The sequence below is a fragment of the Pseudoliparis swirei genome, chromosome 21 (genome assembly GCF_029220125.1).
Source record: "Pseudoliparis swirei isolate HS2019 ecotype Mariana Trench chromosome 21, NWPU_hadal_v1, whole genome shotgun sequence".
Taxonomy (NCBI): Eukaryota; Metazoa; Chordata; class Actinopteri; order Perciformes; family Liparidae; genus Pseudoliparis; species Pseudoliparis swirei.
Genome location: NC_079408.1, coordinates 13,755,561 through 13,772,480, shown reverse-complemented (window position 1 = coordinate 13,772,480; position 16,920 = coordinate 13,755,561). Strand labels below are relative to the sequence as shown.

Here is a 16,920-nt window from a genome sequence, read left to right as displayed (position 1 = left end):
CGTCCTAATTATGAAATGCTTAGTCATAATTATGAGATAAGAAGTCCTAATTATGAGATAGTAATTACTATCTCATAATTAGGACTTCTTATCTCATAATAAGAAGTCCTAATTATGAGATAGTTTGTCATAATCATGAGATGATAAGTCCTAATTATGAGATAAGTCCTTATTATGAGATAATAAGTCCTTATTATGAGATAAGTCCTAATTATGAGACAGTTAGTCCTTATTATGAGATAGTTTCTCATAATATGACTTATAATTATGAAAAAATAAGGATCCTTTAAGCCATAATTATAAGATACTATCTCATTATTATGACTTATTATCTAATTATGAGATAGTATGGGCTTTCATACAAAATTGAGAAAATAATAAACAAAATTGGGTTACATGTGCCCATGTTACATGGGTTGGAACAAAGGCATTATTTATCCGTGAACGATTCCTTCTAATTAAATCCTGTGTTGTAACATGTGATTAACTGCATATTAATGCTAAATAAACATATATCTAATACATTCAATGAAAGAAGGACAATTACTCTGAGGAAAAAATGTTTTCTTCTTAAAGGTTGTAAAAGAGTGTGGCTGTTACTTTATGCATTCCGTATATGACTATTATGAGACCCAGACCATTCACTTGTGTCCTCTGTGGAGGACGTTTGGGTTTTGCATCTCTCCTTTGGCTCATTTGAGTTCTTCTATCAAGTCCTGCTGTACTCTGAAGAAGACATCCGGGGCTTTCCGGTGACACCACGTGGTAGGAGTGATACCACGTGGTAGGGGTGGGGCGACAACTTCCTTTTCCTTCTGACTCAAGAATGCAAAGCTCTCAAGTGTCACGCATTGAGCGTGAGACTCACGCATTTCGGTCTTAAGTCACGCACTCCCGCCACACATCGTATTTCTCACGCTGAAAAAAACTCGGCTATTTAATGTTTTAATGTGCCGCAGCGCGCAAACATGAGCTGGCCGCGCTGCCCTCACCGTGGAGGAATCAAGCGCTCCCCTGGAGTTCTGCTGTGAGGAGCCACTTATCAGCCAATCAAAAAAAAGAAATGGGCTACACAATAGCCAATCAGAAAAAAAACCGTATCTGTTGTATCTGGGTGAGATTTAATCCAGCAACCAATGAATATAAAGCATCCTGGAAATGTCACGCTTGCCTGTCTTCAAAATTTGAGAGCCCTGAGAATGCATAAACCAGCATATTTTAGGGGAAGTCAAAGGTTAAGACAAGTCAAATATTGCTTCATTATTACATTACATTACATGTCATTTAGCAGACGCTTTTATCCAAAGCGACTTACAATAAGTGCATCAACCTAGAGTACAAACTCAGAACAACAAGAATACAGAAAGTAAACTTTTCCTCAACATAGTCGAACTACAAAAGTACCATAATAAGAGCGATTTAAGTGCCACTGAAGTGCAAATCTGTGTTTTAATCCAGATATAGTCGGAAAAGGTGTGTTTTCAGTCTCCGGCGGAAGATGTAGAGACTTTCTGCTGTCCTGATGTCAGTGGGGAGCTCGTTCCACCAATCAGGAGCCAGGACAGCAAACAGTCTGGATGGAGAGTGATTAGCTCGAGGTGCAGGAGTCACAAGTCGATTGGCTGTTGCCGAGCGGAGCGAACGTGCCGGGGTGTACGGTGTGACCACATCCCGGATGTAGACGGGGCCCGATCCGTCAGAGCACGGTACGCCAGAACCAGTGTTTTGAAGCGGATGCGAGCAGCCACCGGTAACCAGTGAAGAGAGCGGAGGAGCGGAGTGGTGTGGGTGAATTTCGGGAGGCTGAAGACCAGTCGAGCTGCTGCATTCTGAATGAGCTGCAGAGGTCGGATGGCCTTAGCAGGGAGACCAGCCAGGAGGGAGTTGCAGTAGTAAAGGTGTGAAATGACCAGAGCCTGGACCAGAACCTGTGCCGCCTTCTGAGTAAGAAGAGGCCGTATTCTCCTGATGTTGTGCAGCATGTACCTACAGGAACGCGTCGTCGCAGCGATGTTGGCCGTCAGGAGAGTTGACTGTCGAGTGTCACCCCGAGGTTCCTGGCAGTCAGGGTAGGGGCCAACACAGAGCTGTTGAAGGTGGTAGTCAGGTCGTGGGTGGGGAGCCTTTCCCTGGAAGGAATAGTAGCTCGGTCTTGTCAGGGTTGATCTTCAGGTGGTGAGCAGACATCCACTGAGAGATGTCGGTCAGACAGGCAGAGATTCGCGCCGCCACCCGTGTTTCGGCCGGTGGAAACGAGAAGATCAGTTGGGTGTCATCGGCATAGCTATGGTAGGAGAAGCCATGCGAACGAATGACAGAGCCGAGAGAATTTGTGTACAGAGAGAAGAGCAGGGGACCCAGGACGGAGCCTTGAGGAACCCCAGTAGTGAGAGGACAAGGATCAGACACAGATCCTCTCCACGTTACCCGGTAAGTGCGGTCGTTAAGGTAGGAAGAGAAAAGGGCGAGTGCAGTGCCTGAGATCCCCAGGTCCTGAAGAGAAGAGATCAGGATCTGGTGGTTCACGGTGTCAAATGCTGCAGAAAGGTCTAGAAGGATAAGGACAGAGGAGAGAGAGGCTGCTCTAGCAGTGTGAAGCTGCTCAGAGACAGCCAGGAGGGCAGTCTCTGTCGAGTGGCCGGCCTTGAATCCAGACTGGTGAGGGTCAAGAAGGTTGTTACTGTGGAGATAGGAGGACACTTGGCTCAAGATAGCTCGCTCCAGAGTTTTGGAGAGAAAAGGAAGAAGAGAGACCGGTCTGTAGTTGCTGACTTCAGACGGGTCGAGGTGGGTTTCTTCAGGAGAGGGTTGACTCTCGCCTCCTTCAGAGAGTTGGGGAAACAGCCAGTTGAAAGGTAGCTGTTAATAAGATGGGTGAGGAAGGTCAGAAGGTCAGGAGCAATAGCCTGGAGAATGGGAGACGGGACGGGGTCAAGGGCGCAGGTGGTCGGTCGGGCGGAGGTCACCAAGCTAAGAACTTGATTGGGAGACAGGGGGGTGAAAGAGGAAAGAGAGGGGGATGAAGAAGTTAGTGTTGGTGAGGTGATAGAAGATGGATTAGTAAAGGAGGAGCGTATGTCGTCTATCTTGTTTGTAAAGTGGTCGACAAAGTGGCTCGGCAAAAGGGTGGAAGGAGGAGGGGGACAGGGGGGATCAAGGAGGTTGGAAAAGATAGAGAAGAGTTTTTTGGGGTTCGAGAAGGAAGACTGAATTTTGGTCAGGTAGAACAAGCTTTTGGCTGCAGATATAGTGGAAGAGAATGAGGAGAGGAGAGATTGATAGAAGAGCAGGTCTTCCGCTTGATTCGTTTTTCGCCATTTTCTTTCCGTCGCTCGCAGGGTGGCTCTCTCGGCGCGCACCGAGTCCGACAACCACGGAGCCGGAGAGGATTTCCGAACCGGTCGTGTCTTAAAAGGACAAAGAGAATCAAGAGATGAAGACAGGGAAGAGAGGAGAGTGTCTGCGGCAGAGTTAGGATGCATGAGTGAGAAGGAGCCAGTTGAGGGGAGAGCAGATAGGACAGAGGCCAGAGAGGAGGGACAGAGGGTGCGAATGTTGCGGCGTACAGGTGCAGAGTCTGTAGATATGTGTGGGTCGTCAGTACCAGAGAGTGAGAGATTGTCTTTTTTACGATGATATTCAGATATTTTCTTGTTTATTAACATGTCAGGAATAATATATTTAATCCTGAAAGCATTCCAGTTATTTGTTTATTAAATTAATTGTTTTATCAATGTCAATTATAGTGGACACCGGGACAAAATGCAACAATATTTAATGACTCAACATTGTATAGGAGGTGTACCACATGCATCATATTCCTCGATATTTCCAGGAATATCACGGCTAAAATTAAAACATGCAAAATAATAAATGAAGAATAACAAGATTAGTTTAGGCAATCCAAATTAGAATAAACATATCTATTCTAAATTATTCTGGACTACAGACATTCAGTTTTAATATAAAATGTTCTACATCCTCCAACCAACAAGCAAAACAATCCAGATGATGAATTATTTAGTTTAATAATCAAGTTTAATGTATTATTTAATATCACTCAAGACATTTGTTTTTTTATATTCTATATTTTTGTGCCTTTTAACACGAAAATTACAATTTAAAATCAAAATAATTTTCTAAATGTTTAAATTGTAAGATGTTTATTTAACTCTTAACAGGTAATCACAAAAAATAAGAAGTTGGGAGACATTATTTGCTCTCAGTTCCCAGGAGGATATTTAAAATAGGAATATTGAAGACAAATGTAACTTCTGCAATTGTGAACCATTTATTTCACTTGTGTTTACAAATACATATATTATAACATCAAACATCTCTATTGATTCAATATAATCATTTGAATATCAAATAACTAAAGTCACCACCCAATGTCTGACTTTAAATAATATCTACAGAAGATATCACACTTATAAACACCAAGAAATCAAGTATGAACTCTTTAAATAAGGTGTTCTCTGTCCTGAAATTTCATATATATTTTTATCTTTCTATCTCCAAATTCTATTTTCTTTTAAAATCTTCACTGTTATTTCCAATTAAGTATTTATTAAAATTCTATATACTTCTTTCTCTTCATCTTCATGTTGAGTACAAGTCAGCAATGTTTAACGGGGGTTTATTTCTGTAAAAATAAAAGTAATCTGCATTATAAATGTTGATAGACGACAGCCAAATGGATTGATCATCATTATTATTCACAGTTTTATAACAACTATAAATTATCATGATAATAAGATCCAGAAACATTAATAAAGCCATTAGCTGAAACTCAAATATGATATTTTTGTGGGTGTAAAGTTACACAATCACATTTCCCAAAGCAGAAACCTGCCCAGCAACAATACAATCCACCAACGATATCTGCCAGCTGTCGGTGAAGTTAGTTTTATTTCTTATAATTTGTGGAGAAATTATAATTCCATTTTCATTTTGAAGTAACGTTGACTCGCGTGGAAGAGTAATCGAGAGCAGCTGCATCACTTCACATTTCACTCTCTCTTTATTTCCATTAAAAGAGGGAGAACCACCAACAACCCCCCGTGACATGTAACAACAAGAGACGGCTCCCTTTCGGTTTAAGGAAGGAAGGAAGGAAGGAGGGAGGGAAGGAAGTGTGCAGCTAACGGTGGTCAGTCATATTGAACTGTTTTCATGTGTTGTACGGCGACCTTGAGTGCCTTGAAAGGCACCTTATAAAATAAATGTATTATTATTATTTTTGGATTTGGGTTCAAAACCAGGACGTATCGGCTCGTCTGTTGTTGTGTGAACCGTTTCCTGATCACTAGTCCAACGTGCTTCCCACTTCATGCCTCCTGCCTGGTTGCCATGACGCCACGCAGTCATTTCCTTTCGCAGTGGGCCGTCTCTATATTTTTACTTTCCAGGAATTTCGTTTGATTTGTGGCGTTCAGGGACCCAGCAGCTCCTCTGAGGACGGTTTCCTAACAAACACAGCCTCCGCTGGCCACTTGCCCACTGGTTCCTATCCACTCAAACCCGCCCACATGCTGGTCTCCCTCCGCAGGAGCAACAGGAGCCCGTCAGCACAGTGCGGACATGGAGAACCCGTTCTTCCCCCGCTTCGTGTCCACAGAGCGTTTCGGAGTAGCAGCTGGATGTCGTGTTTTGTGCTGACCTCTAGTGGTGGAAGTTGGGACGGCAGCTTCACAGAGTCAGGTCAGCACAGCTCGCACTCCTCGCCACATGGGTCCAGATGTGCAACAGACGTCATAAAAAACGTTCTTTCGCTGGATTCTCCCCCGAGTGTGAGTCCAGCCGCACGGCGAGCCTCCTCCTCCGCGGGTCAGGAGGTCAGCGGCACCACGGCGCCGCCGGCTACAGAGTCCACTTTGCAGGATTCAACGGGCTCCGGCACCGGCGTGTACAGACTCCCCATTGTGGGCTGCAACAAAGTAGAGAACAGGGTCATGAGTGATTGTGGGCGGAGCTTATTATCCACATTGGAGTTTTTTGTTGTTGTTGTTGCTCCCCTTAAAAAAAAACCACACCTCCAGGTCTTTGTTCCCGTTCATCATCATCTCCTTGAATATCACCGAAGGGTCCGGTATGACGGGGCAGAGGATGGAGCTGTGCCTGCAGAACACACACCAGGGCGGAGGTCAGCAGAAGCAGCGCACAATGTGTCCACAACAACAACAACAACAACACATCTAGCACACGGGAACAGGCAGGAGGGTTTGTCTTCTTCTTTGGTTCTCACCAACATAAAACACAACGTCGTCTCTTCAGGATTTCATGTGGGAAAAATATTTCAGATCAAAATTATTCACGAAAGTGAACGTGAGGACACGCCCACATGGGGTATTTTAAAAACCCTAAATGACTCGGAGCTTAGTGAATTTCACTTTGATCTTTTAACTGTTGACATGTTTTGGCCAAATAGTTTTAATGTTCTGCACTTTGTCTGTGATGAGATAAAAATAAAGCGTACTTAATTGCATCTCCACCCAAATCACTTACATTGGCCTGAGGCGGGTTTGTCGACACACACACACACACACACACGCGCAGACACACACTCCGTCCTCTCGTTAAATCCTAATGCACTGCGGTGGCAGCGCTCCAAGGAGGAAGTCAAGTGCGGTTAAAAGTTCAATGATCTCATTTGCTGCTCGACGCCCTCGGCTCATCAGACCGGCTGCGAAGCGTTCGGCGTGAGGGCGTTCGCCATCGCCACCGTCCGGCCTGTATAGTGCCGTGTGCACACAAAAAACATACCTCCTGAAGCAGTAGCAGGACAGGAAGATGCAGACGGACAGGATGAGGGGGAGGACCACGGCGACCACGGGGAGCGTCTTCCCAGCCGGCTGATCGGTACCTGCCGGGGGGGGAAGGTGAAGGGAAGCGTGATCAACACACACGATTCGTTTCCTCATGACAGATACGACGGCTCATCTATGCAGAACACTAATCAGAGCTTCAGTGGTAGAATGTACAGAGACCCTGAACGCCACTCAAAAAGGTACTTTTACTTTACGACCATGTCATGGACCTTTGTATATTTTACGGAGGAGAACCCGGGGAAGACCCAGGACACGCTGGAGGGATGACATCAAGCCAGATTTGAGAGCAGGTCTTATGGTGGCGTATTTTCACACGAGTACTTTTATTTAATAAAGAATAGAAATAACTTCTTCCCACCAGAGCCAATCGTGGCTCTGATGGAATATGAAAAGCAGAGAAACAATAAGACATTATTAAAGTGCAGAAGGCCTGATAGGGAACACTTCCTCCTCTCTAGCCACACACATCGGGGACTAAGAGCGAGGGGGATTACAACTATGTCTGAATATAATGTACAGCACGGAGGCGTGGACTCAAATCCACCTGGATACGTCACGTCGTGGTGATTTATTTGCCGAGGACTCACCATAAAACACGGCTGGGCCGAACTGGCTGAATATGAGCGGGATGCTGGGCCCCGTCGTGACGCGGGACCGCAGCTCGTAGCGGCAGCTTTCATCGTAGGGCATGAAGGCCGGCTCCCCCCTCGTGGTGTAGTCCTGGCACACCTGAAATGAGCAAGCGCACAGAAGCGGTCAGCGACGCAGAGAAAACGCCGCGACTTCCGGGTTCCCGAGCGACTCGCCTCGGCGTGACCGCACTTCCTGTAGCAGACCGAGAATATCCTGGGGTGATGCTTTAAGATGGGCGGGAGCGTCCAGCTCAGTTTGAGGTCACCGCCTTCTTCCCCGATGCTCAACTCTGGTGGATCTATCACTGAAGAAGAAGAAAAAAATATACAGTAAATATTACATTTGTTCTCCCAACGCATCCTGATGTGAATGATGAACGACTGGAGGTGAAACCCACTGGGTGACAGTTTAAAGGTGCTCAGTCCGGCTTCGGATTCGAGGAGCACGCAGATGTTGGTGACGCCGTTGGCTTTCAGGTAGCAGCCGCTCCGCAGCGCGTCTCCGTACGGCCGCTCGCACATCTTCAGGCCCACGATGCTTTTACGGGTGTACCCACAAGTCCTGCAACGACAAGGCGGGCACATATAGGCCGGGTCTGTGATTGGCCGTCCCCCGGACTCGCTAGAGGTCACCATACAGAAGAGGACGAGCTACAGCGTGGACTCAGGAGGCCTCGGTGCTCCACTGAGGGACTCGGGTGTTTCGTTCCTGCAGCGGTTCAGTTTTTTAATAGCTTTAGGTTTTTTAAAATATATATTTTTAGAGTCAGCATCTTTCTGTTGGCATCTTCTGGTTTTGATTGATCCTCGTCTGTTGTGTGTACATTATAATGAGTTTCCCCACTGGGGATTAATACATTTTTCTAATCCAAAACTCACGGCTGACCTCCTCAGCTCTTCACAACACACCTCTGTTATTCTGTGATTCTCACCTGAAGGAGAGATCGAGGGCCCGGTCCCCTGGCACCCAGGAGCAGTTCATTTCCTTTGCCTTGGTTTCGTTGTCCAGGTTGATGAAACATTGGACGTCCTTCACTTGGGCTGCGCAGAGCGAGAGCAGAAGACGTCACACGGGCAGCAGGATTTAAATGATACTTTTTTGGGGGGGCAGGGGGGACAGCGTCCACTCGGACATGATTTCTAGCTCCTGACCTCGTGGCTTCGGGCTCTCGATGGTCGTGTTGACCTTGATGCTCTCTTCCACGTTTTCACCGACTGTCCAAACGAGGTACGTCCAGCTCCCGGAGCCTGCGTCTCCTGTGAGGAGGTTCACTGAGAAGTGTCTCAGTGGTGTGCGCTCCACCGGCTGGAGAACAACACAACACACACAACATGAGCCCTCATGGCGGTTATTGACACGCCGAAAAACCCTCCAACCGCCTCGAGGCGGAGGCCTGCAATCACAACGCTGATGGGCAACTTGTTTACCTCCCTCATACATGACTGTGATTTCACATATTCACGGTGTGTTTGTTTGTTTATGTGTGTGCATGTATTTTTTTTAAATATTTGTGCATTTAGACACTGGGCCTCACGCGAGAATTTTTTTTGAGTCTTATCAACAAAACTCTCGTACTTTTTTTTCTCCACAAAGCTCCGTGAGGCGAATATTAAAGCAGGTTAAGCTGTCAGTTTTCGTTGTTGTTGTTTTTTTACACAGGATGATACTTGATTCTTGCATACTAAAGAAGTAGCTGTCGGAGGAGAGAGAGTCCGACATGAGGCCCAGCGACATTACTGAATGTGTTTATAATATTTATATATTTAAGTGTGTGCTTTGGAAAGAGCAGTAAATAATCTACGCTCAACAGCCGACTCCAAACAGGGTTTTCTCCTCAGAGACTAAAGGGATAAACCAATGAAGTTATTCATAAATAATCATAATAAATAATCATAATAAATAGTAACATGTATATATAAATGACATCATGTAAAACCAAAGTGAAACCACACACACACAAAACCCATTAGAGACCACATTTAAGCAGGCTTCCTACACTCTCCGGGTCCTCCAGGCGGTATTTGTACCGGACGTCTCCCGCCGGCAGGCCGCGGGGCTCCGGCCACGACACGGTCACCGTGAACGCGTCGACCCACCGGTAGGACAGGCCGGCGGGGGGAGGGAGGCGCTCTGCCGGCGGAGGAACACAATCAATGGCACTGTTGACGTTATAATCACAACATCTGGGACTGAATTTAATAATAATCACAACACCTACGATCAGCCCCAATAATCGATTAATTATTTCTGTCATTTTTCTTCTTCTTTCAACACACGAGCCGAATTGGTGAGCTGTTAAGAGGAAAGGTTGATATACCTCATGAGTCACGAGGACTCCTTCTCTAGAAGTCGACTGAAAGTACCATATGTATAAATATATAATTATTATCTTGATATCTTGTGTGCGATGAAGTGAGCAGAAGTGCTAAATGAATGTTCGACTCACTCGAAATTAAATGTAATGAAATTAGTGTAGACTGTAGAACTTTCTTCATCATCAAAAATAATAATAATAATAATTAAACAAAAATAAATCGCATGGCAAAATGTTTTCCTGATCCATGAAAGATTAATTTCATTTCACTGTGGACTCTTCTTCGGTTGCTCACCGTCAGGCACGTGCACAGGTAGAGCCCTAGTGGTGCTCAAGCACCAGCCCCTTTGCCCTGGATGAGTAAAGTGCCCTTTTTGCTGGAGACACATTTTTTTTATTCATCAGTATTTAAGAATAAACGTTACTCTTTCTGTCATCAAGTTCCCCCAAATGTGTTTTAATATCCGACGGGGCATTTATTTGAGTTCTTGTGAGAATTTCGCCTTGACCCGCTCCGCGGCGCTCACGAGCCCCCCCTCCTCTCCCTCCCCCGCCGCGCCCCTCCCTCCTTGATTGGAATTGTGATTGCAAGATGTGACAGCTGTGCATCATTTTCTAAACTCTTGAATTATGTCAATACAGTTTATCAATATTATTTTTGTATCATGATGCGATCTTTTTATAAAAACGTGTTTCTTCATGTGTGATGTGTAGTGCTCACTTGTACAATCGTAAATAGATGTGACATGTGGCTTCAAGAGCTCCAGCAATATGTTCTACATTGTTTTGTCGATGGAACATTACTAGTATTCCATTCTTCCTGTTGTTCAGTGTTCGCAATGTTTCTAATCTCTGTTCACAGTACCATCGTCATTATATACTCGTCACGAAAGTCAATTAGTTGTTGTCGGTATTGTGTGGCTGTTGCGTTGCGAACAAGCATCGCTAAACATGTTTCAAAGTGTAAATATCCTAACAAGGTAACCAGTTGTTTCAGATCCCCTCCGCCAAACTGTTCCCATGAAACAAAAGATGTGACGTAATGGTTGAATATATCAATTACTTGAGTTGAAACTAATATCTGGTGGCGCAGCGCACAGACTGCGCGGCTTAAAATGCAGTTTCATTTTGCGTGACAGATCGAAACCAGGTCGGGCGATATTTTTATTTTTTATTAAATGTATTTCTTCCTACGTGGCTGTGATGCACTGCTCACTTATACAATCGTAATCGCCGAAATGGATATGAACGGAGGCTTGAAGATCTCCAGCAATATGTTTGTGAATGTGTGACGAATCTGGTGAGCGAGACAGAGCCCCGCTGCAGATGTGAAGAGAACACAACACAGGCACGCGTAGGGAAACCAGTAGGTTTGAAAACCAGTAGGGGTGTAACGCCGGGACTCCACCGGGCAGAGAAACACGAGCACATCCAGGACGAGGACGCACTGAGTTATTCGTTATTAAAAGGACATTAACAAGTCATAATAACTCCAGGTGACAGGGCTCAAGGTGCCAATTAAACTTTCCCCACACTAAAACGCCATCTCATTATCCATGAAGTTTAGTCGCGGTGTCACAGCGACGGGGAATGCTGGGTAATGACGTAATTACCTGCGTTACAATGAACCAGCATGATGACGGCGGCACACGCCAGGGAGGCGACCCGCTGCGCAGGAGAAGTCATGTCGTCTTCGAGTTAGTCCAAAATTCCTCCCGACAGTGAAGGCCACACCACAGAAACTCTAACAATATGTCCTGAGTGGCGAAGAGACGACGCCGACAGCACTGGGACGGCGTCTCTCTCCCTCTGGGTGGCTTCGCGGTGTCTTCTGGGAGCGGGAGGTGGGGGCGGGGCCTCTGTGAGAGTGGGCGGGGACTCTGTGAGAGTGGGAGGCTAACTGTGGTGGGAAAAGACTTGTCCCAACAGCATCCGCACGACCCACGCAACAACAACAACAACAACAACACCCGAGGGCTCCAGAGCGCACGTGCGCGGAAACAGCTGTGCCCCGCCCCCTTTCCCGCGTGGCTGTGTCAAGACACACTCAGATTACACGTATATAAATTTAGCCACACCTTTTTCTAGAAGAGCTCCCGTGTGGTTCTAGGCAGCTTTTCTCATGGTTTGGGTTCATTCAAGATAACTGAAAGTTAAAGGGGATTTAGTTTGAAGTCCTAAAGTTGGGACCAGCTCACATTTCACATTCTGCTAAAGGCAGCGGAGGCAAAGATGTCCTCGCTTTTAGTTCTGTAGTATGAGTCAAGTTTCAGAAATGCTGGATCCCCACACTACCCATAATGCAACATGGTTTACGTCAGCATCAACGTTGGGAATTCGATGGCGACATCTTGAGAGGAACATCTGGTGAAAGGTGTGATGAACGGTTTGTCACCTGCTGTCTGCGAGAACCGACGGATGAGTCGCCACAGCTTTTTGTTTTTTATCTACAGGTTTTTATTGTAAAATGTCTTTACAAAGTCGGTTTGACGAGCGGCCGCAATGCAGTAAAAATGCAAAACAAATGCAACACAGGAAGAAGAAAAAAATCTCAGGGTTAGGACACGTTTGGACAGAGTCCAAAATGTCCCAAATACAGTCCAAACATACGACTCAAGAATTCACTTTACAGCATGGCAACACCTTATGTACATTAGACTTAAATACGATTAATCTATCTGCTAATTACAGTGGAGCACTTGTGAAATACCGTCAGTACCGGCGCGTGAGGAAGGTCTTCTTACTCTGAGCGAGGGAGTCTTTTTATCACAAGGCAAAGCACAAAGGCACTGGACCCCAACCTGAAGCTCTGAGGGGTAGATCAGCGCCGCTGTGATCCGCGTGGCCCGTTTCCACTGGTTCCCCTGATGGTTCTGACCGGATCTGAACCCCCAGTTGCTCCTCAATAACTAAGGATGGGTCAAACGCAGAGAACAATTCACCCACGGGGATCAATAAAAGTGTAAATGTCTCTTTTTTCTTCTTCTTTAAAAACACAACGAGGGCGTGCTGCTGTCTTCCAGAGAGTCATATGGTGAGAGAAGAACCGTGTGTTATGTCCTGCATAGATCTGAAGGGTTTCAAAGAGAGAGAGAGAGAGAGACGGGATTGGGGGGGGGCAGTCGAGCCCTGCAGGTAAGAACAGGTGCGACCTGGCCGTGCTGACACTTAGTTTGTGTCGCCGCTGCGATACATTCTACGAAAATACTGCTGCTGTGGTTTGAATAGCCCGAGTCGCGTCCTCGCCGCGGGGCAGCTTTTGGCAAACCCGAGAGCCCCCACCCCCCCATACAGCTCACGGGAAGTGAGAGCGTGCGCACGCGGGACGGAGGTCGGCCCTAGAGGTCAGCCCAGGTTGGAGGACGTCCCGCTGATGGCACGGAACACGTGGAGGGAGTTGTGTAACAGCGAGCGCATCATATCCTCCCGGTAGATCTGGAGTCAAAAGAAAGCACAGGTCACGCAAGGAAATATCACACACACACACACACACACACACACACACACACACACACACACACACACACACACACACACACACACACACACACACACACACACACACACACACCTCAACATATAGTTTCTGTTGTGTGGTTGCTTCACTTCATTCTTTTGACACGGTGAGTTTTAGAGCGGCGTGTGCAACAGGAAGTCTGAGGGCGAGACGGCTTTGGAAAACTATGCAGGTCGGACTTCACATGTTCGTCCTCATCCTTCCAAAAACAAAATCACTCCAGTAAACAACCAACACGGCTACATATGGACACACATGACTCGGCTGTTTAATCATCGACTGTAGAAAGCTTCAGTTTAAGGCCGACTTGTGACGGGAAACATCCTGCATTAATCTGCCAAGAATCAATACACTCTACCTCCGATCTACGCAGAACATTTAGATTCTTCTTCTCTGCTCCAGACGAGAGAGGGAGAGAGAGAGATTTGTCCTCTGCTCCGTGACGCGAGGCAGCCGCCCTGCTTTGTTCCGGAGTACCTGAGGTGGCGGTGGACGTAGTTTTGCATGTTCCAGAAATCATTATTTGATGAGCGGCGTCTTTCATTTGCATCGTTTCCAGTAAATAAATGTGGAGCCATCGGCGGAGGTCGCGACCGCCTCCCGGATTTTTGTTCGAGGACTTTCCATCCTCTCAACGCCACCTTTCTTTTTTAATGCGTTTGAAGTTGCTGAATTTGCCCGACGCGTTTTCTTTTATTCTCATTCATTTATGACAAAGTAATTAATATTTCTGCAGAATCCCGTGTCATTTTTTTCCGTGTCCAGATGAATGCATGCGTTCAGATTACCATATAACCAAAACACGTCTGGATGAAATGAATGAAGAAGGAACAATCTGAGAATGAATGGGTTTAAAAAATAAAAAAGCGAAAAAAAAGAGGACAAGAAAGCAAAATGGAGCCTTAACACACTTCCTCGTGAACACATTACCTGTTTTTTCCTTAAAGCTAAATGCCAGCACAGTGGAGAGAAAGAGGCAGATGAATTAGTTGTGTCATAACACATCAGCACAAGTGAAACACACAATGCTGATGGGAAGAGAACCAACAACAACAACCAGGAGAAGTGAGTGCGTGGTGAAGCATTTCTTTCCTTTCCAGGAAATGTTGAAGAGGAAATCAGTTTGAATGTATTCCAGGATCCCTAAACACTCATGACCCCCCCCCCCCCCCCCCCACAAACACACACACACACACTCCAGGAAGTAAGTGTGAGTTGTTTTCTTTTTGACAGCCGCAACTACATTAACATCGCTGAAAGCATCTGGAAGCATTAAGCCAGTGTCGAAGAAAATCAGGGCCAACTTTTATGAAAAGGGCCCAAAAACATGGCAGAGTTTAAAGACTCGATGCCGATTGGTGTGCGTGTGCAGTTTGATTAGTCACAGTTGTTGACGTGATCCTGATTCCACACACGGCTCATTGCCAATTGTCACCAGAGTAACTTCACTTATGACAACGCCCGCCATGTTGAAAGCTGCGTGGAGTCAATCCCTCAATTGGAGAAATGCTCTGAAATTACTAAAATATATATATATTTTGTTGTCACTTATTGCTTTGAAGTATCTATCCACAGACGGTTCTGGTGGTATTCGTCCAGATCGTGAGATAGAGACGTTGAAGTAGTAGATCCGATGAGAACTGCTGAGCCGTGTGTGTCTTGATTCTGCTTTCACACTCGAATGTTAAACGTAGGGATGAACTGAACATGACAACGGTGCACAGGAGCCAGAAAAGGTGCGAGTACCTGCTCGTGGATGATGTCCGACAGCTCCTTTACCATGTCTTTGAAGTTGGCCTTCAGGCCCTCGTGGTACTCAAACTGGTCCTCTTTGATGAGACGCTCGTTTATGTCCAGCGCGATGCTGCACGCCTGGACGAAGTGCCTGCAGTCATCAAAACATAAAGAATGACGATTACGAATACTTGTCAAATCCCTCAGGAGGAATAGTTGACCAGAAATGAGGAAGAAGGAGCAAACACGGGAAAGGCCCAGAATGCATTGAAACGAGAATCGGCGAGGTCAAAGGGTACCTGAAGATGTCCTTGAGGTCTTTCGCTTTCTTGATGCCGGACGGGTTGGATTTACTGTCGTCCAAGAACGCTCTGGCGTAGGCCATGGGACCGGCATTCACCTGCGGGAGACGAGGAGACGAGCCTCGGTGTTACGCATTCCTGTCCTCGGATCGGCATTAAACATTCGTGCTCGGCGTGACACTCAGACGCTGATCCCAGGTCAGCTTTGTGCAATAACAGTCGTGAATGCTTCTCACGCGAATAAGATATCCGGTTTGACTGGTACGAATAGAAACTGATATAAAAGTGGGTGATTAGTACGGAAGACGTGAAAGAGAAAAAACAAACACCTGTTGACGTCTGATGGAAATAGATTTATCTCGTGTTTATTTTGAAATTTGTTTGTAAAACCAACAGAAAAAGTCGCCTGTTTTCGAGGTGACCTTTCCCTTGGCGTGACCTTTACCTGCACAGAGACGCAGCCCTGCAGCTTGAGCTGCAGCTGGATCATGTCCACCTCCTGGTTGGAGCAGAGCTTGGTCAACTCCGCCGTTCGCGCCTTCATCTCATCGATGGCCACGTCCACCGGCTTGAGCTCCACCTGCTTCTCGCCCACCACCTCCACGCGCTTCTTCACGTACGGGAAGGTGTTGGCCGCTGCCGGTAAAGAGGGCGGGAAGACGAGAGTTTGGGATCTCGCATTTGACGACGTGCCGAAAACGTCGAGCGGAGAAAAAAACGGAACGTGCGTTCCGATAACTTTAGGGAGGCGTGGCGTACTTGAGAGCACGCTCCTCCTCTTGCACTGCTCCTCCACCCCGCCGTGCTTTTTGCCCGTCAGCGTGTACGGCGCCTCGAACACGAAGCGGTTGATGTTGTGGCACTTCTCGAAGTCGCTCTTCTTCTCCGGAGCCTCCTTCTCCTCAAAGTACGGCTTGACGAACGTCACCTGGACGTAGGCGAACTTGGCGTCCAGGTCTCTGGGGTTCACCTGATGGGGAAGCAGCCAGTGAGACCATGGAGGCTGTTGTTGTTGTTGACAGTCAACAATGTAAATGTTACCCGAAAGAAACCGTTATTTCCCCTTATATAAAACACCCCTCTTCTAACACACCCACACCCACACACACACACTGCGATGCCGACTGCGTTCCCTCCCTCCTCCGCTCATCTCACGCACCTTGTTCGAGTCCTGAATGATTTTGACGTTTTCCGGCCCAAACTTTTCCCCGTAGAGCGTCAGCAGCCGCTGAGAGATTTCGGAGAGGCCGGTGAGCTTGGGCTCCTTGTAAATGTATTCCTTCCCGTCCTCCTCCTCGAAGAAGCCCTACACCAAACACACACACACCATCGCTCAATAAACACAACGTCACGTTCGCAGGCCGCGACTTCTGAGGTCACTGCAGCTGTTTGTTACACAACTTTATTACGTTCTGGGACCCACTCAGGGCTCCAGACTAACTTTTTTTACTAGGAGCACAGTGGCCCCTAACTTAAAATTTTAGGGGCACAAGCAGAACATTTTGGGGCGCACACTATAAATCGACTGGCAAAGTTTTCCCATCATTTTTACTGTATTACTGACAAATAATTTGACAATATACAATCTTA

General features: G+C 46.5%; 2 protein-coding genes across 3 annotated transcripts in view; both read right to left on the bottom strand.

Moving 5' to 3' along the window:
- Positions 1-3,758: 3,758 nt before the first annotated feature.
- Positions 3,759-11,591, bottom strand: LOC130211944 (interleukin-13 receptor subunit alpha-1-like). Its single transcript, XM_056442991.1, has 10 exons — positions 11,391-11,591; positions 9,460-9,593; positions 8,615-8,768; positions 8,395-8,503; positions 7,861-8,024; positions 7,637-7,767; positions 7,418-7,559; positions 6,766-6,865; positions 6,036-6,120; positions 3,759-5,929 (listed from the first exon to the last, which is right to left on the bottom strand). Exons 1-10 carry the CDS (start codon positions 11,461-11,463, stop codon positions 5,831-5,833), a joined length of 1,191 nt encoding a protein of 396 aa, XP_056298966.1. The 5' UTR covers positions 11,464-11,591; the 3' UTR covers positions 3,759-5,830.
- A 619-nt stretch (positions 11,592-12,210) lies between these two features.
- The window catches only part of dock11 (dedicator of cytokinesis 11), a 50,038-nt gene continuing 45,328 nt past the window's right edge, over positions 12,211-16,920 (bottom strand). For both annotated transcript variants that reach the window (XM_056442535.1, XM_056442536.1), the window contains exons 49-54: positions 16,490-16,636; positions 16,090-16,300; positions 15,776-15,966; positions 15,328-15,428; positions 15,041-15,179; positions 12,211-13,212 (exon numbers count right to left, since the gene is read on the bottom strand). In XM_056442535.1, coding sequence (XP_056298510.1) covers positions 13,123-13,212; positions 15,041-15,179; positions 15,328-15,428; positions 15,776-15,966; positions 16,090-16,300; positions 16,490-16,636 — 879 coding nt within the window. In that variant the 3' untranslated portion in view covers positions 12,211-13,122. The remainder of the gene's footprint in view (positions 13,213-15,040; positions 15,180-15,327; positions 15,429-15,775; positions 15,967-16,089; positions 16,301-16,489; positions 16,637-16,920) is intronic.